Source organism: Schistocerca piceifrons, chromosome 7 (assembly GCF_021461385.2).
Source record: "Schistocerca piceifrons isolate TAMUIC-IGC-003096 chromosome 7, iqSchPice1.1, whole genome shotgun sequence".
NCBI classification, from domain to species: domain Eukaryota; kingdom Metazoa; phylum Arthropoda; class Insecta; order Orthoptera; family Acrididae; genus Schistocerca; species Schistocerca piceifrons.
The window spans coordinates 62665234-62687437 of NC_060144.1; the positions used below are offsets into that span (position 1 = coordinate 62665234).

The 22204-nt window shown below is 40.0% G+C and overlaps 1 protein-coding gene across 1 annotated transcript in view; it reads left to right on the forward strand.

The window, feature by feature from the left end:
• The window catches only part of LOC124804788 (nuclear exosome regulator NRDE2), a 158095-nt gene that overhangs the window by 95231 nt on the left and 40660 nt on the right, over positions 1 to 22204 (forward strand). The window contains exons 9-11 of the mRNA XM_047265116.1: positions 2802 to 3083; positions 14978 to 15091; positions 17277 to 17554. Of these exons, the coding sequence (XP_047121072.1) occupies positions 2802 to 3083; positions 14978 to 15091; positions 17277 to 17554 (674 nt within the window). The remainder of the gene's footprint in view (positions 1 to 2801; positions 3084 to 14977; positions 15092 to 17276; positions 17555 to 22204) is intronic.

Sequence of the window (22204 nt, forward strand, 5' to 3'; positions counted from 1 at the left end):
CTGCGTGGTTGTGAAATTTCAACATTCCAGCTGTAATACCAGGGGAGAAAAAATTACAATGTGTTGCTTTGCAGTCCTCCCTCATACAAAATATTATCCTATTCACAACCTACTGGTCAGGTTGTATAATAAACACAAGGATTGGGTGCTGCATTAATCCATATCATCAGATCACCCAACCCTGGTAAGACTGACCAAGGTTCTGTTGGGAGTTGACACAACATCACTTTTAATAAGAAGAGAAAAAGTTACAAATTTCGTCAAAAGACAATGAAACTAGTTCAGTTAGTGGAACTAACATTGTCAGCATTCATGGGTCGCTCTGCAGCACTTCAATTCCATGTCCAGCCATTCTGATTTAGGTTTTCTATCATTTCCCTGATCGCTGAAGGTAAATGGGAAGATGGTTCCTTTAAAAAGACAGCAAATTACTGTTCCTATCCTTCCCCAAACCTAGCATGTAATCCATCTCTGTTGATCTCATCATTAATGGGATGTTATTTGCCAATCTTCCTTCCTCTCATCCTTCTTTTTCCATGACAAGTAGAAATGATCTCTATAGGTTTGATTCACATACTTAGAAAACATCTAAAGTTTTTGCACGTACCGCATATCTCATGGAGTTGTGATAATGCAGGTATGAATTTCTTCATCACAACTGAATTGTTAGCAATGAATCCTCTTTATTACCTCTTTATTACCCAAGACAAATTTTATAGTAATACTCTTGCATAAGTAGAGTGCATTATGTTCATAACTAGTGTGACCCATCTGTAGACCAACTAAGTTGCATAGTGTGTACACAGCAGAATAATTTTGTAACAGCTTCATACTTCAGTGAACAAGGCGCAGTTCATATACAATCACTTTTATTTTATTGTGAGATGATGATGATACTGGCTGTATCATTACTTGCAGTGTTGATTGCTGTGAAGTGTGAAGAAAGTGCCACCTGTCCGAATGATGAAGAAAAACCCAAAGCTCTTTGAATGAATGTTTCAAACAGTGATGAAATACTTTTCAAGTCCACACCTTGAAATTGTTCATAGTATTTATTCATACTTTGTTGCCCTTGTTTTTATCCAAGTACTCAAATCACACCAGTGTTTAGATTCTAGTATTTTATGACACAATGTACAAGGACTTAAATTGCATTGTGTGGGGGCATCTCTTTTCCTGACACAATTTTGGATTAATTTTGTAACTTTTTCATGTTTCTGTGCTATGTCTTTGACGCATCATGAATATCTGGTGGCCAGAAAAAATATGTAATGAGGAGCTCTGGCGAATAACAAACCAGATACCTATAGAAGACCAGATACGAGAGAGAAAGTGGGGTTGGTTGGAGCACAACTTGAGAAAACCAGATGGAGCCATCGAGAAAAAAGCATTGGAATGGAATCCACAGGGAACAAGGAAGAGAGGAAGATCAAGGGGCGCTTGGAAGAGGACAGTGGAAGGGGAAGCAAAATGAGTTGGCAAGACCTGGGCAGAATTGAGGTAAATGGCCAAAGACAGAGACGGATGGTGAGTTCTGCCCTATGCCCCCATAGGGGCCAAAGGAATTAAGTCAAGTCAGTGCTATTGTGCTATATAGTGGAGAGTTCATACAAGCAATTTGATTGATCAGCGATGAGTTTCATTTCTGAAAGACATAATAAATTTTTAATGGAACAGGGTGTAGTGACAATATTTTGCTTAGAAAAATCTTTGACAGGTGTAAATGACAAAGACAGACCTTCAGTTCTGCCATTTTATTCAAACCAATTTTTCAAACAAACAGATGTGATCATCAATAGCTAAGATGCATGTACATGTGTTTGAAACTTTGAATCAGTCTGTGAGGTATGCACAGGTAGCATACTTTGCTGCCCTCTTCCTCCAAAAAGGTCGTGTTCTGGGTTGCAGTCCCAGGTTGGCACGTGGGTTAAACTTGTCATAAAATGCGAACTAAAGGAAAAAAATATTTATCAGTAGCAGCCCTAAGGCTATGGTGAAGTCAAACTTCATGCTGTTTCCCTTTACTCAGACGTGCCAAGCCAAAAGCTCTCTGTGAAGTTTTGGTGGTCAGGAGGGAAACAAGGGAAAAGTTGACAGTTTTACATTTTAGGAAAAATATTAACTTCTTTGAAAAACAGCAAATGAAGAGTAAATGAAGATCCCTTTATCTCATGAAACAAACAAGTGACACTTAGATGTGAAAAGGGAAAGATCAGAAATTAACTCTGTAGCACTTTGTGTGTGAAATCAAATGACTGACGTTTTAAGAGTGCGGCAAAAATAATTATGGCAATTCTTGATCAGTTTTTATTTTAATTAATTTAATTATTTTAATTAATTAATTAATATTCAATCATGCTATGAAGCATTTTATTAATGTGAACCAGTGGTCTTGTTACCAAATTATTTTAGAGTGTTGGGTGGTAACGCCTTAGAGGAGTCTGACACTGCTTTTGTATGTGTTATAAATCAGTGCCATCATCATCATTAAATCAGATTTTGTCCAAATTCTCTTGTGAAAAATGCTTCCTGCTTGACATGAGACCTCACTTCCCCATTCTTGTATCTCCCCCCTCCCCCCGCCCCCTCTCGCAACATAACCATAATTTGGTGTTCATGCGAGAATAATCTTGGATTTTGATAGTTTTTGTGCAGAACGCTTTTGTGTTGAGTATTGCAGAATTAAGATCTTGATGCAAGAAAAACTTCATTACATTATACCTGTCTTTGTTGTTATTATCTGTAATTTTTGTTACTGCATTTTATGGTGCTGACCACAAGTGTATTGTTTCCAATAACAGGTTCCTTTGCTACCTTGCCGTGATTGCTGGGTGCGTTTGCTCGGTATGGATCAAGTGCCTTGGGCTGTGGATGGCCCAGAGTGGTTTCTGCCAGTGTTGCAGCCACCTAGCCCACTGTGGAAACCACCTCCAGCCAAAATACTTCAGAGTGTGTTGGAACTGGTGGGTGGGCCACAGTACTTGCTCACAACGCTTGGGCAACCTGTGTACTTAAATAGTGTTTGCAGAATCTTGCGGCTAGTTTCAGACATTTTACCAGAACCAGCAGCTACAGCATTTCTAGTAAGTATATCATCAATACCTTTATTATGTTGTTAGCCTAATATGAGACATTACTATTCAGAATAACTTGACAGCTATAACCAGTTATTAGAATTTTGAGGGACGGTATTGTGCTCCACTCTAGTTTTAGCCTTCATTATGTTCTTCTTTGTGTATGTAAGTACAAATACCAGTGACACTGCAAGAGGAAAATTATAACAATCATTCAAAAAATAATGCAGATTAAACAGTTACTGAATGCTTTGACTGAGTTGGACTGCCACAGCTGTCAAAGAATGTGCATGATGCACAATTATGAGTTACAGCAGTTCACCCCTGAAGTGTATGTGGTGCAGTGGACTGGTGGAGAAATTTTGAGTTATGTGTTTTTTTTTTTTATTGTGGATCCTCTTTTGATCAGATTGTGGGAGACTCTGGTGAAAGATCAAATGGTCTCCACAAATAGACTCCTTCAGCGTAGGAAACAGTCTCACCTCTCTCTTCTTTTGGTCTGTCTGCTCTTCAGTAATTCATTGTGTGAAACAGTACCATGTTCTACAGTTTATTCTTCTCAAACTTCCTAGAAATCACTTTACCTTATAAAGTTCCAATGCTAATATACACTTGTCGTTCCTCTGTCATCATCGCATTGAAGTACACTGAAGTTCGTATTTCACAGAGTCATCATTTGCAAGTACTAGATAAAGAATGACTTTCAATATCATAATCTTAATTGTGTGTTTCATTTTGGATTGCTGTTGATTTGTAATTACTTTTGAAATAATTAACCTATCATTAAATGCAAAGGATAATCATGACTTGCCAAATAGAGGTGCTGACTAGTGGACAGTCATGTAGAAAAGACAGAAGAGTGCTTTGGTCAAAGTCATGTTTACTTGTCTTGTGGATACAACAAAATTCATTTGTACAACATCTACAAACACGGGACAATGAGTTAAAAGTCTGAAACTGTAACTAAGTCCAATCCAAAAGGTAAGTGTCCAATCCAGCATAACAGGAAAACTAAGCAGAGTGCATTGTGCCAATAACTCAAGTCTATTTAAAGGCCATTTGCCAAAGAAATCCTCATTCTTTGGGATGGCACATATGGGTGCATGAGCCAGCCCTGGTTTGTGCCAGTTGCATCTTGGAAGGAGGCAAGTCACTGGTTCTGCCATTTTCATCTCAGCACTGGCTGTGGAAACCACATGGAGGGTGGGTGGGTGGTCCCACGATGTTGTTTACAGAGAGTAGCACAAGAGTTGAGCCGTGAAGTGATGATGGAGGGTACTGGTTAAGTGATGATCAGATGGACTGCAGGCCTGAATGAAGGTTGTGGCATCAGCGGTGTTGGATATTGTCTGGTATGGAGCTGGTTTTGATGCAGGCACCAGTAAAACCTATCTCCATTGATGATGAACATATGATAGCTGTGTATCTGTATATTATATTATAATATAAAGACTAGAGTAATGCCTACCTCTGGAACATTGTGCCAATCTATCCTGCAGCTTCCATCAGTGGCTGAATGAGGCTACAGTGCTTTGTTACCTGGTGTAATTGCACCCCACAGAGGTCTGTGTGGAATTTCCTCACTGCATAGACTTACGAAGTGCCTCTTTTTTTAATCTGAGAGTATTTTTGATGGGCAATATTTAGAGTTTTTGAGATACAGGCAATGGAGTGAGTGGTTCTGTCTTCCTCTTTGTGTATAACTCGGCTTCAACACCATGAATGTGATGAATGGGTAACTGGTATTGAAGACTGATTGACTGTGGGACTAAAGAGGCTGTGAGGAGTGATTGTTTAAAGTGATGAAACACTCTCTCATATTCCAGAGACCACAGAAATTTTACACCCCTTTTTCTGAGTGGATTAAAGGAATATGATATATGGTCTAGGTTGGGAATAAACTGGGAGCAGTAATTTACTTTCCACATGAAGGGTGCAGCTTATTTAAGCTCTTCGTTGGTGGCATTTGGTCAATCGCTTGCATGTGTTTGCATGTTGGATGGATGCTAAATTTACAGATAACAAAGGTCAAATATCAAACTGATTTTTATAAAAATGGACATGGAGAGATCAAAAGGTGCTTGGGTACACTTCCTGACACAAAAGAAAGCACCCAGAAGGGAGCGGTAAACAAAATGGAACTTCACAGGTTGAGAGGGTGAGCGTGTTGTATCAGTAATTACAAAATCAATGCAGATATACAAAGAACTTGGCAGTATGAGTCTATTTTCCAGTATGACATTGCTCCCCTGTCTGGCCTGGATGCATGCTGTGATTTTGTTGGGAAGGATGTCATAAAGCCATCGTATCTTCATCCGAGGCAAGCTGGTCCTCATCTGTTGTAATTTGACCTCGATATCCTGGATCCTGACAATGGGACAGAGTCAGTATCTGAGCTGGTTCCACATGTGTTCATTTGGGGACAGGTGTGTATCTTGCTGGCCATGGGAATACATCATCATATAGACAGTCAACAACAGTATGTGGCATATGTGGACTAGCATAGTCCTGTTGTTGAAAAAGGACACCATGATACCGTGGCATGAGAGATAAAGCGAGTGCGCAGGATGCCCGTTACATACTGCTGTGCTGTCAGAGATCACTCAGTCACTATCAGCTGTGACCTGAAGTCATGCCCATTGGCTAACCACACCATGACACCAGGAATAGCACTGCTGTGCCTCTACAAAATGTTGGAAGACTGGCCCCTCTCTCCAGGTCGCCAGTACACTTGCCAAAAATGATCATCTGGGATAGAGCAGAACTGCAGTTCATCGCTGAACTCAATGTGGTGCCATTCATCAGCAGTCCATGTGAGAAGGCACCTCTCCAAATACAACTGTTTGTGTTGCAGTGTTCAGAGCAGCCTATGCATGGGGCAGTAACTCCCTAGCCCATTTATTGATAGTCTCCAACCAATGGTGCAGAATGACATAGAATGTTGCAGGGAGTCCATTACTTTTAGATTAGATTAGATTAGATTCAATTTTCATTCCATAAACCCAAAAAATGAGATGATTCTTGTGGGTGTGGAACATGTCAGAAAGTATAACATAATAAATTTGAATATAATACTTACCCGTCCATTCATAATTTCAAAATTTCCACATAATCAAGGATAACCATTTGATTTCTGCTCTGCCACCAGTGGGGGTTCCTGTGCACTGGAAATTTTGTGAGCCATCATTTTCTCATTTTGCATTTGATCTAGTTCTTATTTTGCTTTCTCACTAAGAATGTGGGCTATTGGAAACACTCTTCTTGGTAGGGGAGAAAATGGCATGTGAATTTAAGCCTCTTTGTTATTTTGTATCTTAATCCCGATGGGAACAACATAAAAAATGGTACACAAAGTTCATTCTCCTCTTTGAATGGCACCTCATAGAAATAAGATTAACTCATTCATCTAATTAGAAAACAATTATATGGAAAGCACTTAGTCCGAATGTGTTTTCTGCCTCCAGTGGATCAGTGATAAGAAGGGACAGTTTCTTCATATGCTGATTGTATCTGACATCCATGTAATTTTCTCTCTCTCTTCTTCTTCTTCTTCTCCTTCTTCTCCTTCCCCCCCCCCCCTTTTTCTGCTTCAAGTTGGAATACAGACTGGTGAACCCAGGGCCATATATACACTCCTGGAAATGGAAAAAAGAACACATTGACACCGGTGTGTCAGACCCACCATACTTGCTCCGGACACTGCGAGAGGGCTGTACAAGCAATGATCACACGCACGGCACAGCGGACACACCAGGAACCGCGGTGTTGGCCGTCGAATGGCGCTAGCTGCGCAGCATTTGTGCACCGCCGCCGTCAGTGTCAGCCAGTTTGCCGTGGCATACGGAGCTCCATCGCAGTCTTTAACACTGGTAGCATGCTGCGACAGCGTGGACGTGAACCGTATGTGCAGTTGACGGACTTTGAGCGAGGGCGTATAGTGGGCATGCGGGAGGCCGGGTGGACGTACCGCCAAATTGCTCAACACGTGGGGCGTGAGGTCTCCACAGTACATCGATGTTGTCGCCAGTGGTCGGCGGAAGGTGCGCGTGCCCGTCGACTTGGGACCGGACCGCAGCGACGCACGGATGCACGCCAAGACCGTAGGATCCTACGCAGTGCCGTAGGGGACCGCACCGCCACTTCCCAGCAAATTAGGGACACTGTTGCTCCTGGGGTATCGGCGACGACCATTCGCAACCGTCTCCATGAAGCTGGGCTACGGTCCCGCACACCGTTAGGCCGTCTTCCGCTCACGTCCCAACATCGTGCAGCCCGCCTCCAGTGGTGTCGCGACAGGCGTGAATGGAGGGACGAATGGAGACGTGTCGTCTTCAGCGATGAGAGTCGCTTCTGCCTTGGTGCCAGTGATGGTCGTATGCGTGTTTGGCGCCGTGCAGGTGAGCGCCACAATCAGGACTGCATACGACCGAGGCACACAGGGCCAACACCCTGCATCATGGTGTGGGGAGCGATCTCCTACACTGGCCGTACACCACTGGTGATCGTCGAGGGGACACTGAATAGTGCACGGTACATCCAAACCGTCATCGAACCCATCGTTCTACCATTCCTAGACCGGCAAGGGAACTTGCTGTTCCAACAGGACAATGCACGTCCGCATGTATCCCGTGCCACCCAACGTGCTCTAGAAGGTGTAAGTCAACTACCCTGGCCAGCAAGATCTCCGGGTGTGTCCCCCATTGAGCATGTTTGGGACTGGATGAAGCGTCGTCTCACGCGGTCTGCACGTCCAGCACGAACGCTGGTCCAACTGAGGCGCCAGGTGGAAATGGCATGGCAAGCCGTTCCACAGGACTTCATCCAGCACCTCTACGATCGTCTCCATGGGAGAACAGCAGCCTGCATTGCTGCGAAAGGTGGATATACACTGTACTAGTGCCGACATTGTGCATGCTCTGTTGCCTGTGTCTATGTGCCTGTGGTTTTGTCAGTGTGATCATGTGATGTATCTGACCCCAGGAATTTGTCAATAAAGTTTCCCCTTCCTGGGACAATGAATTCACGGTGTTCTTATTTCAATTTCCAGGAGTGTATTTCCAGTCAATGACAGATCCTGATACACTTGTAACTCTTTATGAAAGAAATTATTTGCTTTCAATACTGAAAGTCAATCAGTGGGGTGTGCCCATCTCAGGATTCCATGACATTTGTATTATGTGGACAGAGTCATTATTTCTGAGACAAGTGCGATTATAGTGTTTATCAGGATTGTCTAGGGACACAGCTTCGTATGTAGACCAACTGCATCCTCTGAAGACCAAGATAAAGATAGGCAATCTTAAAAATATCTGTTTCAGTTACCTTAATGATTGAGAAATAGTGATACTGGCAATGCTCATATGGTCCAGAATTGTCTAAATAAATAGATAAATGTAGACAGTTCCAGACCATATCAGCATTACCCGCATTACCATTTCTCGGTCCATTAGGCAACCTAACGGATATAAAAGAATCTCTATCTTTATCTTGGTCTACACAGGATGCACTGGGTCTGCTTACAAAAGGAAAATGAGCATATGGCATTGTGGGCCGGGAGTCCCCCATTCGGGGAAGTTCGGTCGCCAAGGGCAAGTACTTATTGCATTCGATGTCACATTGGGTGACTTGCACATTGGAGATGGGGATGAAATGATGATGAGGACAACACAACACACAGTCCCTCAGCAGAGAAAATCTCCTGCCCCGGCCGGGAATCGAACCTGTGCCCCTTGACGTGGCAGTCCACTGCACTGATCACTCAGCTAATGGGGCCAGACAAATTTGTGCTCTCTAGACAGTTCTGAAGGGAAGAAAGTTGGGAACATGGAAATAATTGGTGTAGACTATGCAGCATTGCCTGATGTTGTGAGCTGTAGTAACATGGCTGTTTGCAGCTGTTGTCATTGTAATAACTCTAACAGTGATGGGCTCATCTTGACATGTTGTCATTTTGGCACTTGTATGTTGCAGGTACATTGCTTATGCAGTTTTCTCATTGCCACTGTTGTGTTGTGGATACAATACATCTGCCCAACAGCCACAAATATAAGATACTGAATTATAAGTATGAAATTATGACTGTGCGCAGTCCAAAAGCCAATTTTTCAGAGTAACATGAAAGCTAGTGTAGAGTGCATCTCACAGCGAGATCTGTTGTCGTAAGGTTGGTCAGCAGTTAAGAGCAGTACCTGTGACTATAGTCAGGTTTGCCATAGGTTCTGAAAATCATGGAAATCAGGGAATATCAGGGAAATTCAAATATATCAGAGAAATCAGGGAAATATCAGGGAAATTTGAAAAAAAAAGGAAAACACTAGAAAAACCTTGTTTTTGTCTCAGTAGATGAAATCATTTGTTTATTGAGACGTCATGCATCTTCACTGGTTGGGTGCAGCTGAACACGTGCATTGCTTCTCCACTCGTTCATTACTACTGCTTCTCCCCTTCCTACCACTTCCCTCAGCATGCAGTCAGTGCTGCCACCATTTGTGGCTTTTAGCTTAGTAGCTGCAGGTGAGAGGCAGGGAGGCATGAGGAGTGGTTTGCTTTGATGTGATTCTTAGAGAGAGTAGATGCTGTGGCCGGAGACAGCGGTCCTGTGTGCATGAGTCATGTCTGAATGATTTTGTGAATCTGTGTGTATTCTCGTTTTCTGACAAAGGCTGTGGCTGAAAATTTAGTTTTTGAGAGTGTGATTGTCTTTTCTATGTGCCTGTCTGTGGCTCAGTGATCATCTTTACAGCGAGTTGCTACCTATCCTAATTATTGTTGATTCTCAGGGTATTTATCCAAATTATCTGTTGAATGGATTGACCACTGCAGTCCTATTTCATCAACAAGTTGTTTGTGACTCCTGAACAGCTGCCCCACATGCTGGGTCTGTTTGTGTGTGACATAATGCAGTGGATTTTTGTGGTTTATCCATGGACCCAGGACTGGGGAGTGCTCCTCAGCAGGCCAGAGGCTATGGGCAATAGATTTCAGAAATTGCGCCTGTCTCACCGCAAGTATGTTTTAAAGACATTTTATTTATTTAGTACATTTTTGAACTTTGAAAGTAGTTTATATATTACAAAGTACAGACAAGAAAAAGAAGAAAGTTATGGCTGTTGCTGGCAGTTTGTAAGCTATGTACTCAAATATTTCTCAAAAGAAAAATCACATAATGTCGGTAAAATAATAGATGTAATGCAGTGGGTAATAACCGACAGTAATGAACATAGTAGAACCAACATTCTATTGGTGGACACCTATATTGTTGGTTTACACAACTCTTCCCCATCTTATATATTTCTTTCAAGAGGCCTATTTTTTCTGAGGGTATTTCGGAAAGCAGTGAAAGTATTTTAAATCTGTCTTGCGACTCCAAGGAAATGCGTATTTTTGTCACCAGATGTGTTTTGTTTTATGAAATAAAATAACATCAGTGGTCTTAATAAAACACATATACCATTTGCTTTGCTTTCTCCATCTAAAAACAGTTTATTACAAAAGATGTTGATCTGTACTTAAGATTTTTGCTCACATTAGGAAACGGCATCTGCTTGCAAGTTTTATTTAGATATTTCCTCGTTTGGCTCTATCATTTTTTGAGCCATAGATGCAAAGACAAATTGCCACCTTATGTCTTTACTTACACTTGAGATCTCAAAATTTGTCAGGGATATATTCTAGAACCTGTCTGGAAATTAGGGAATTGTCAGGGAATTTCACTTTGTGGTACTTGTGTTAACCCTGATAGTGCACATACACACACAGAATCCAGTTGTTGTATTTCATTCCTTTATACTCCTGTTGTTGTACTTCTATTGTTTATACCCCTGTAGAAGGGTCATACTACATGATGTGACTTGGCAGCTAGGGGTGTTTCGCTTACAGTGTCGCTCCTGTGGGAAACCTACCACTTGGTACGTTGCATGTGATTCAAGTGGGTATATCATTTCTTCCTCGCTGGTATCCACTTTACTGCCAGCTACAATACACTGACATATACCAGATCAACTATACTTACTGCTTGTATGAAGACTGAAATGAAGAAAATTAAGCAGTTGAAGTTGACGAGTTTGAATGGTGTTTTTATTGTCTATACTGTGCTCTTTGTAACATATGAATTATACATTTGTCTGCATATACAAAAATGAAAAAGTGGATGTCCCATAAGCACACATAGCTTCCTCCAGGGTATTTGAAAATACAGCTTTCTGTAGTAATATCCTTGTCCATCGTGTCAGGAGGCCTTTATTAGCTATATTGTATCTGATCGGCAAAGAGGATTATGCTGTCCATTCTGGTGGTTGCAGACTTTAATCATCAATACCCAGATTGTGTTGCAAACTAAAATATTAATGTTAGTACCACAGTTTACTGCTGCTCATACCTTGCAGATAGGTTCTGACCTCACCAAAATGGCTGGGCAGATGTTCACAGCTGACATGATTTAAGAATAACTGGAGCTTCAAGCTTGGTATACTGTTGAATGATGTTTGCCTATATGAATTGAGGGAAGTCTTACCAATTGACAGTACATCGAGAAATGCTTCACAATCAGTGATTCTATCTTTCCTTTAGTCCTTTGCTGTGATTATGGCTGTGGTAAAATCTCAACCCAGAATGCTGTGGATTGTATTAAAGAGGCAGGCATTTTTTGAATATCAGGCACAGCTATTTTCCAATGCCATGTGCTCAAAATTACTGCTGTGTAAAGTGACAGTATTGCTTTCATTGACTTTTTTTAATATTTCTTTGTGAATGTCGATCTTTTGCTGGCTGTTATTATTGCACTATTGTTGAGTGGCACAGTAGAAAAGAATGTTGTGATGGTTTGTATCATGTCACATTAAAAATTAAGATAAATAACTAATAATAATTTTGTTATACTCAACTCCTGAGTGTGTTGAAGTGTCTGTGAACAGCACTAATGTTGCAAATTTATTTAACTGTTTTGTTTCTTAGTATAGTGAATTGTCTAAAATGGGACTAGCTACGTTTTACAAATGAAAAGCCGTAATATTTGAAAACTAAAGGATGAGACACACATAAAAAATGTGCTAGTGAATTAACGACAGTGCTGTCACTGTTGTATTACTCTCAGACATCAGTGTAATACTGACAGTGAAACTACTTAACAAAAAGAGGGTATGAATTGTTAGGAGCCACATATCACTGTCCTTTGTGGAACATATCCACCTGGTTAAGACATTCATCACTGACACCACTCATGAAGTCATCACCAAAGTGGGAAGAATAACTATCAGTAACAGATATATAAACCCCCTACCACCAAATGGACATGTGAAACTTTGCCTCTACTGCCCCATCCAGCAGTCTATGTGCAGGACTTTGACAGTCACCACATACAATGGAAATATAGGACCAACAATAACAACAATGCAACACTAGCAACTTGGGCCGATGATAGTCTATTTCTGTTATTTGATGCAAGAGAGGAGGGATCTTTTAAATCATCAGCTTAAATCCTATCATACAACCCTGATTTGTGTTTTGTAAGCAAATATGATGAGGACATACTGCTGCAAGTGACCCACAGAATACTTCAAGACTTCCCACACAGCCAACATGGACCAGCTCTAATTGAAATAAGAATAAACATCCCCCTGATCAGTTTCTATCCTCATCCAATACGGAATTTTAAGAAGATGTGGGAGAACTTCTCCAACCACCTTGACAAATGATTAGGCTGGATTTCACCCACTGTGGAAAGCTACCAAAGGTTCACAAGAGCAGTGACTGAAACAGCAAACAAGATCATCCCTAGAGGATTCTGCAAGGAGTACATTCCAGCATGGACTGCTCACTGTGAAGAACTATACAAGAAGTTCCTTCATGGAGGGATGGAGAAGTAGCTGATGATGTGCTATGCACATTGGATATGATTCGACATGAGAAATGGACAGAAATAGTAATGAACCTGGACTTCAAAAGATCTATCAGAGAAACTAGGCTTTAAAGGAATTAGGCGGAAGTCCTAAGGATGCATGAGGTTAAGTGATTTTTGCTTTGAGACAGGAATGCAATTTACATTGTGACTTCTTCAAGAACCCCACAAGACAAAGAACAGACCATTCATATGAAACATTAATTCACGGTTTTGAAGGCATCTAGCCCCAACCAGACCATATTTTCCCAGTCGAATAGTGTTCAGGAAATAACATACACTTAAAAAAGTGGGAAAGGCACCAGGGCCAGATGGAATTCATCTTTAATTCCTGCTGAACTGTTGTAAACATACCAAAGCAATGGGTATCAGAGTTCTTTACTGACATCGTGATGAGAGGGAGAATCTCAAATGGAATGAAAACGTCTAATGGCATTGCTAGCCTTAAACTGGGAAAAGCAAGCAATGAACCAGAAAGCTACTGCCCAATAGCTCTTCTTATCTCAGTATGCAGTCTCCTTGGAAGTGTCAATGATTAAGAAAATTCCAACCAAAGAAGCTGGTTTTCACCCAGGAAGGGGCTGCGCAGACCAGATAAAGTAACTCATGACCTACACTGAAGCAGGCTTTCAAAAGAACATAAAAACATCAATGCATTTATAGATTTCTCAGCAGCTTGTGACACTGATGGAGATACGGTCTTCTCTACAAACTCATTCAAATAATACCATGCAGAACAGCCTAACTTATTAATAGCAAGCTTGCTGGAAGGTCATTTCATGTCATACTGGGCAACACGATAAGCTCTTTAAAGACACTAAATGATGGACTATCTCAGAGATCTGGCCTTGCACCACTCCTGTTTAATCTGTACATGTCTGATATGTCTTAAACTAGATCTCTTAAGTTTGGATATGTCTATGACTGAATGCTGGCTGTGGGCCATATAAATTTTGAAGAAGCCATCTTAACATCTGATCAGGTGGTAATGGGAAACCAATCCCCCCTAGGCAGAGACGGCTTGCTTTCATTTGTGCAACAGAGTGGTGAGTAGACAGCTCCAGTTCTATTTTAGTGACAGATTACTTCACCACAGTCAGCAACCAAAAAGTCTAGGTATCACATTGTCCTACAAGAATCATCTAGAAAGTGTCACTGCAAAGATTTGAACAAGGAAAAAGCTGTGAACAACTTTGAGGCTCCACTGCTGAAGCTCTGTGCACTTCAGCACTTGGAATAATCTACTCCATTGTGGAATATGGTGCTCCTCTATGGCTCATTAGTGCACACACAAACTCTTGATGCACAGCTGAAAAACACAATGACAATGATCAGTGGTACTGTAATATCAACCTCCGTCAAATGGTTGTCCGGTTATACCAACACTTGGATGTTGACAAAAAGCAGCTCTACTCCATGAGTTTAAACACATACAAGGCAACCCGCAACTCCTCATCCATCAAGATACAGTTATCATAGAAAGAAAACAGCTTCAGTCAAGAAAACCATCCATGAAAACAGCCATGGAACTGCACATGCTTCAGTTCAACTTAACCGACTCATGGGAATGAGACTGGTCAGACTTGCCTTCCACATTGCCAGAACTTGATCTGCATAAGAAAGAAACCCTGTGCCTGTGACCAGTCACACAGAACATGGACAACATTTAACAGAATATTATGCACCAATCATGGCAGAAGCATGGACACTCTTCATACGTGGGGTAAAGCTCCATCTTCAAATTGAGATTGTGGAGCAGCCTGGCAAACCTTCCATCGCACAGTTACAGAATGTCCCAATAGGGCCTATTGTGTTACTTTCTATGATTTCCTGCAACAAACGACACAGTTGATTTCATTAAAAATTTAGATGTCTGTTTGTAAATTACATGTGTAATTGTTTGTGCTACATTTAATGTTGTGCTTAAAAAACATATAGTAGATTAATAAGTAAACAAATATGCTCAGATATGAAGAATTATTACATTTATTTTCAATCTATGCTGTAGGTATGGTGGCTGAGATTTGAGCGTCTAATGGTGTCTTTGGAGCAGTCAGGGATTTGCAAACTGCCATCCAATCATCGTAAATTACGGTCTTCAGTCAAAGATATCCTCAAACAAGTAAGTAACTCTCCTACTGTTAGCCTTGATACTCTCTTTTTTCTGATACACACCTGAAATTTCTAGGTATTTGTTCAATAAAAGTTTATTTTTTATAAGAAATGTAGTGTAGTCTAAACAGACATACTTATTAAAAAAATTTAGTTTCTCTTCTTTCTCTGCATATATTTGCTGTAAAAGATATTTCTTCTTCTTCTGTCTTCATTTGGGTCATCTAAGGACCACACACCAATTACAATGCTTCCTGCTTTGTTGTTCTTTCTTTTTCCTCCAGTATTCTTTCATCTTTTCACTATGTATCTTTTTTCTCTCCTTGGACCATTTTGACCCTGTGTTGTTCTCCCTCTTGCCTTGGAATCCTTCCATTTTTAACACTTTCCTTTTGAAAATCTTCCTTTCTGTTGCATCTTTTTCACTTATGTTGTTTCTTTCCAAATCTTTCCTTACTTCTTGAATCCTGGCTATTGTTGACTTCTTGTTCCAAACATATTTAAAAATCTGTTTGGTTAACCTGTTGCTGTTCGTTCTGTATAAGTGTCCAAAAAATAGCAGTCGCATCTTTCGTAGTGTTTCATTTATGTTTTCTGTGTTGCGATAAACTTCTTTATTGCTTCTTAATTTCCATACCTCTGTATTTTTTGGTGGCCCAAGTATTTTTTGAATGATTTTTCTTTCTAGGACATCAGTTTTGTGTAATTTGTAGTTCAGCACTAAACATTCACTTGCATAAAGACATTCTGGTTTTACTACTGTGTTGTAGTGCTGTATTTTCAAATTTTTAGACAGACACCTTTTGTTGTAGACATTCCTAATTATTCCACAAGCTCTGTCCATTTTATGTACTCTTTCTTCTACAGCAAATTTTTCTAAGCCATTTTCCTGGATAATTTCTCCCAAATATTTAAATTTATTTACCATCTTTATTTGGACAATATCTGTTGCTAGGGATTCCAGAGCATTTTTTATGCTTGTCATAAGTTTTGTTTTTTCTACAGATATTCTTAAACATGCCTTTTGGCTGTTTCTTCTAAGAGATTGATTTGTATTCCAGCATTTGTTAGGTTTTCAGAAAGAATGGAAAAATTACCTGCAAATGCTAAACAGTGAATTTCAATACCTTTGTTTTTAGTTCCCAGTCTGATTGATGATAGCTTCTGTTCTTTTAGTTTTTGTTTCCATTCTCTTGCTATTTTCTGTAGTATGCAGTTAAAGAGGAGTGGAGACAGTCCATCGCCTTGCATTACACCTGTTTTTATGTTGAATGCCTTTGATATTTCACCCCGAAACTTTACTTTTGATTTGGTATCTGTGATTGTTTCACGAATAAGGTTTGATAATTTAGATTTGATGCCAAATTCTCTGACCGCTTTATCTGGTGTTTCCCAATCAGCTGAGTCAAACGCCTTTTTAAAATCTATAAATGTTACAGCTATATCTTTGGAGTAAGTAAGTCTGTGATGAATTATGGACTTGAGGTTGAAAATCTGTTCTGAGCAAGATCTGCTCTTTCTAAATTCAGTCTGATATTCTCCCAAATGGCTATCAAGTGTTGCTTCTACTTTGTTTAGTAATATTGTTGAAAATATTTTATAACCCACTGGCAACAAAAATATGCCTCTGTAGTTATTTACATTTTGATTATCACCTTTCTTGTGCAAGGAGTGGATGAGAGCCACTTTCCAGCCTTCTGGTATCTTTTCAGTTTACCATATTTCTTCAAACATGAGGAGCTGAAGGTTAGTTATAATTTTTAGTTATGACCCTTTCATAAGTTCAGCTGTAATAGAATCTTCTCCACTGGCTTTGTTGTTTTTCAGATTACTTATTGCCTTATTAATTTCTTCAGCTGTAGGTGGTGGATCTGCTTATGTATTTTCATGAAGATAGCACTAGCACCAAAAAATCTTTGTTGTTAGGTGGAATTAAATGAACATAATGTAATAATGCTATGAGATTCGTGGTCTTCCGCATTTTTGTCATATAATACCATTAACTACAGCACTTAAAATATGCTCTATCTGCCTATATTATAATTCCATGAAACTACATGATCCAGTTACATTAGCATGGTCATCACCTGTGTTCGATGTCAGCAAGCAATAAGCACTCACAGTAAACATGTAGAATTTGCTAATTAAGCCATTTATGGAGCGGTCTTTTTCAGATTTTGATAATTTTCTTACAGGAGCGATATCGGAATAACCTCTCACTATATCGTGAATTTGCCCTTCTTGAACTGGATTTGGGCCACAATGATTCAGCGCAACGAATCCTTTCAAATGCTACTGAGGCTGCCTTCCCTGGCATGCCAGTTGCTGGGGTACCAGGAAGCACCGAACGAGCAGCACTGATTGCCCTCTACAGGTCGCTTTGTGAAGTACATTTGGCTCGTGGAGACAAAGCAGGAGCTTTGGAAACTGTCCTGACACTTGCATCAAACCGCAGTGCCAACTTGCAACTATCGTAAGGAATTATTTGTTTCTTTCAATGATGGCATAGTATCCGCTTACTGTTGTATTATGTTATGTTTGCATTTTGTTAGATGATTGACTGAAGATCCATTGTTTACACAAGATACTCTGTTCTCTTGTTGTTGTGGTCTTCAATCCAGAGACTGCATTGACGCAGTGCTCCATACTACTCTATCCTGCACAAGCTTCAACATCTCTGAGTAACTGCTGCAACCTACTTCCTTCTGAATCTGCTTAGTGTATTCATCTCTTGGTTTCCCTCTATGATTTTTACCCTCCACACTGCCCTCCAATAATAACTTGGTGATCCCTTAGGTGCCTCAGAACATGTCCTACCAACCAATCCCTTCTTCTAGTCAAGTTGTGCCACAAATTCCTCTTCTCCCCAATTCTCTTATTACTGTGTGTAAATAGTAAAATAAGTGACAGTTAGTCCTGCCTACACCAGTGATGTTGATTATCTTGTTCACATTTGGATTATAGGTCTCAAGATTAATTTTCATTGTGCTAAAAGTGTATTAGAAATTATTTCTGTGACTAATTTATTTATCAGCTTGTTTGTGCATGTTTTGCAGATGATGGTGAAACATATACACGGTGAGCACAAAGTCTTGCCCTGATTATAACAATTTATTACAGAATAATTTACATTTGACATAATAATTTACGTTTGATGCCGTTACATAGGTTAGTGTTACTAGCTTCTTTTAAGATCACTTACATTAGTGAACCGAAGCATATGCTCCCTTGGTAGCTGGGAGAATGTTGGGGCAGTATTCCAGTTCCCACCATGTTTTGTAACATGTGTTCTGTCACAGTATGCACAGCAGCTTGTACCCTAGCCTTCAGTTCGTCGAAGTCAACAACTGGTGTGACAAAGACTCTGTCCTTGATATAGCCCCAGAAAAAAAAGTCAAGGGGCGTAATGTTTGGAGAGGTGAGTAATGTCTGGATTAGTTTATTGGAAGGAACAGTCCAACACCCTGGCCACCCTGCTCTCCAGACATCACACCCCCTGACTTTTTTTTCTGGGGCTATATCAAGGACAGAGTCTTCATCACACCAGTTGCTGACATTGACGAACGGAAAAAAAACCTAGTAACACTAACGTATGTAACGGCATCAAATGTAACTTATTATGTCAAATGGTTATTCTGTTATACATTTTTATAATCAGGGCAAGTCTTTGTGCACACCCTGTATATATATTCTGTGTGAGTTTCATCTGTTAGGATTGTCACTGTAGCTCTTAGGATTTGAGTTGAAGAATGATAAATGTATCAATTTTAGGTAAGGGACCATGTTCCAGAATTGAGCAAGTCAAAAGGTGTAGGCAAAAATCATTTTGATACCTTGCGTCTACTGCAGGCTCTTTGCTTTCCACATATTGGGCGGAGGTAGCATGGACAAAAAAGAAGAAGTATGTCAGTTAAACATGGGATCTAAAATGTATATCTTAAGAGCTAAGAGCACCTGTTCAGTAGGAGAGTTACATTTCACAGTAACGAAGGTAAACAAGAGCTCATAGCTCGTAAGATATGCACTTTAGAGCCAGTGTGTACTGGACATTTTGTATTTTTTTGGTCCCTACTACTTCCTCCCAAAATATGGAAAGGGAAAAGCTTGCAGTAGAGGTGATTCACTGTCATAGGTATCAGAATGATTTTCTCTTAAGAGTTTTGACTCAGTCATTTTTTTAATTTTAACTGATACGGTTACCCTTCCCCATTATCTCAGAAAGTTTGTAGCTTCATTGCGGAATCACCTGATGTTTTTAACTAGGAATGGGATTTCTAGCAATTAGACTTCAATTTATTTTCACAAAACAGTCTGTGGGGCTGTATTACAAACTGTTTCTTTAAATTAATGATATGAATATAATAGAGGGAAACATTCCACGTGGGAAAAATATATCTAAAAAGAAAGATGATGAAACTTACCAAACAAAAGCGCTGGCAGGTCGACAGACACACAAACAAACACAAACATACACACAAAATTCTAGCTTTCGCAACCAATGGTTGCCTCGTCAGGAAAGAGGGAAGGAGAAGGAAAGACAAAAGGATAAAAGGATATGGTGTGAAGTAAGTGTGTGTGTGTGTGTGTGTGTGTGTGTGTGTTTTAAGGTGTCTTTAAACATTTTACTATCTGTGCAACCTGTGTAGCATATGATTTGATTACCATTGGCTGCAGTAGGAACATACAGTATGCGATATGAAAGGGAGGTGGGAGGAGAGTGGGGTTGGAGGAAGATGGAGGGGCGGCTCATGAGTTGAGAGTGGTAAGTACATTCTCTGTATGTTGCAGGAGTAAGTAGGCACACGAAAATTGCTATGTATTACTCATTTACCATTTACTGTAGAAATTGACATAGTACTGTTTTCAGTAAGCAATACATGAGATGATTTAGCTAAGCTGTTCATCTCAAATATTTTTGGAACTGTTTAAGGTTTTGTAATTCTGTTTTTGCTCAGATGAATTGTGAGAAAGTCCTCACTGAACGACATACAGCCCTTCTTCATAGCTGTACAGGGTGTTTCATAATTCCTATTACAGGCTTCTAGTTTACAGAGGGTAATATGATGTCGATTCCATTTTCATCAGACTATAACAACGACTGCAAGAAACTGGTATGCTCACAACTATTAGGGTAGATTGTGTTACTCTACAGGTATGTTGCTCTCTGTCATATGAAGAAGTTGTCCTTCATCACGTAGAAGAGAACCCAACAATGAGTACTTGAAACATTGCCCATGCTACGTGCTCCTGCAGAGCACATGCATCAGAGCTCTTTGGCTCCGCTGTGAGCATGCTCTGGAGTGGGAAATTTGGTAGTTATCTGAACTTTTTTTCCTATGGGGTGAACTCAAAGGTGAACCACAAGTTCAGTGACTCTGAGACTGCAGACGTGTGTGCAGGTTGTGTTTGCGTGAATGTGTGTGTGCATGTGTGTGTATATGTATGTCTACTGCTGACAAAGGCCTTAATGGCCGAAAGCTATGAGTGTGTGAATCTTTTTATTGTGCCTATCGCGACTCAACATCTCTGCCATATGGTGAGTAGCAGCTTTCCTTCTCTGGTATTGTCACATTCCATCCTGGATTTTCCATTGTTTGAGTTCAGTGACTTAATATGATTTAAAACATCACATTGTTGCAGCATGTGCAATGGTTTTGAAGGAATCGCGTTAATCTGGTCGGGAGACTTGTCCCAGCAGCAGCAAACAATTATTGCAGTACACAGTTGGAATTTCAAACACTTGATGACATAAATGGAGTTTTAAGAAAGTTTTTATGATGACATAATTTTGTGATTTTCTTTTTGCTGCTGTTACTGATGTTATTTTGCATATACACGTGAACATTGACATTAAATTATGATATGAAGTTATTTTTTACAATATTTATACCTCAGTTCCTTGTTTTGCAAATCCATTCAATTTTTGGTGTGCATCTTTCTTTTAGACTCTGGTAGAAACAAGAGCAGAACTGCTACTTACGTAACTGGTGAACTGTCTCTGGATGCCACATTCTTTGTCTTCCAGTTAGTGTGTCATCTGACAACATGTAACCCAGTGTAGTTAGTACCAGTTTTAAATTAAATTTTTCTCTGCTAATTTTTTTTGGTAGGCACCCTTAGCTTTGTCAAGTTTGAGTGCCCATTAGCCCAATGCAACAGTTCTATATAAAACACAAACTGCTGAAACACAGCAATTGTTTGCGTGTTCAAAACAGATAAATTCTGAGTTATCACTAATCAGATTTTCATGAGTGAAACACCATTGAATTTATCTCTTCTAGAACTATGATACTGGCTGCAGGAATTACTAAATAGTTCGTTTTGAAAAGTGAAGTTGATACTGATATGTCTCTAATTAATGTAGCTATGAAGGGACTATACATAATCTACTGATGACTCTCTGACAGTTCATATTGCAAAAACAGAATTATTGTAACTTAAATGGTTCAGGGAATATCTGAGGTGGACAATTTAAGTGAATCATCCAGTGTAGCTGCTAATGATTAACAAGAAAACAATGTGTATAATGAACCAGACAGCAGTGACAAGAATAAGTGGACATAAAAGAGAAGCAGCAGATGTGAAACAAGTGAGACAGGGTTGTAGTATATTGCAGAAGTGGAAATCATGAGAAATTTGATAAGGGAACTGAAGTTTAGGAAGTAGTGGAAACATCAGGGTTTGTTAATGACATTGTCATTCTCTCAGAGACAGCAAAGGACTTCCAACATCAGCTGAAATGGGTTGATAGTATCATGAAAAATGACTTTAAGATGAACCCCAACAAAAGTAAAACCAGTGGTAATAGAATGTACTCATATTAAATCAGACAGTGCTGAGGGAATTAGATTAGAAAATGCGACACTAAATGTGATAGGGAGGAGTAGTGTACCTCTGTACACTTTCCAAAATTTCATCTCTTTTACTCTGGAAATTTAAGGCTTTTCCATCTACATTTATACTCCACAAGCCACCAAATGGCATGTGGCGGAGGGCACTTTATGTGTCACTGTCATTACTTCCCTTTCCTGTTCCAGTCGCGTATGGTTCGCGGGAAGAACGACTGCTGGAAAGCCTCCGTCTGCGCTCCAATCTCTCTAATTTTACATTCATGATCTCCTCG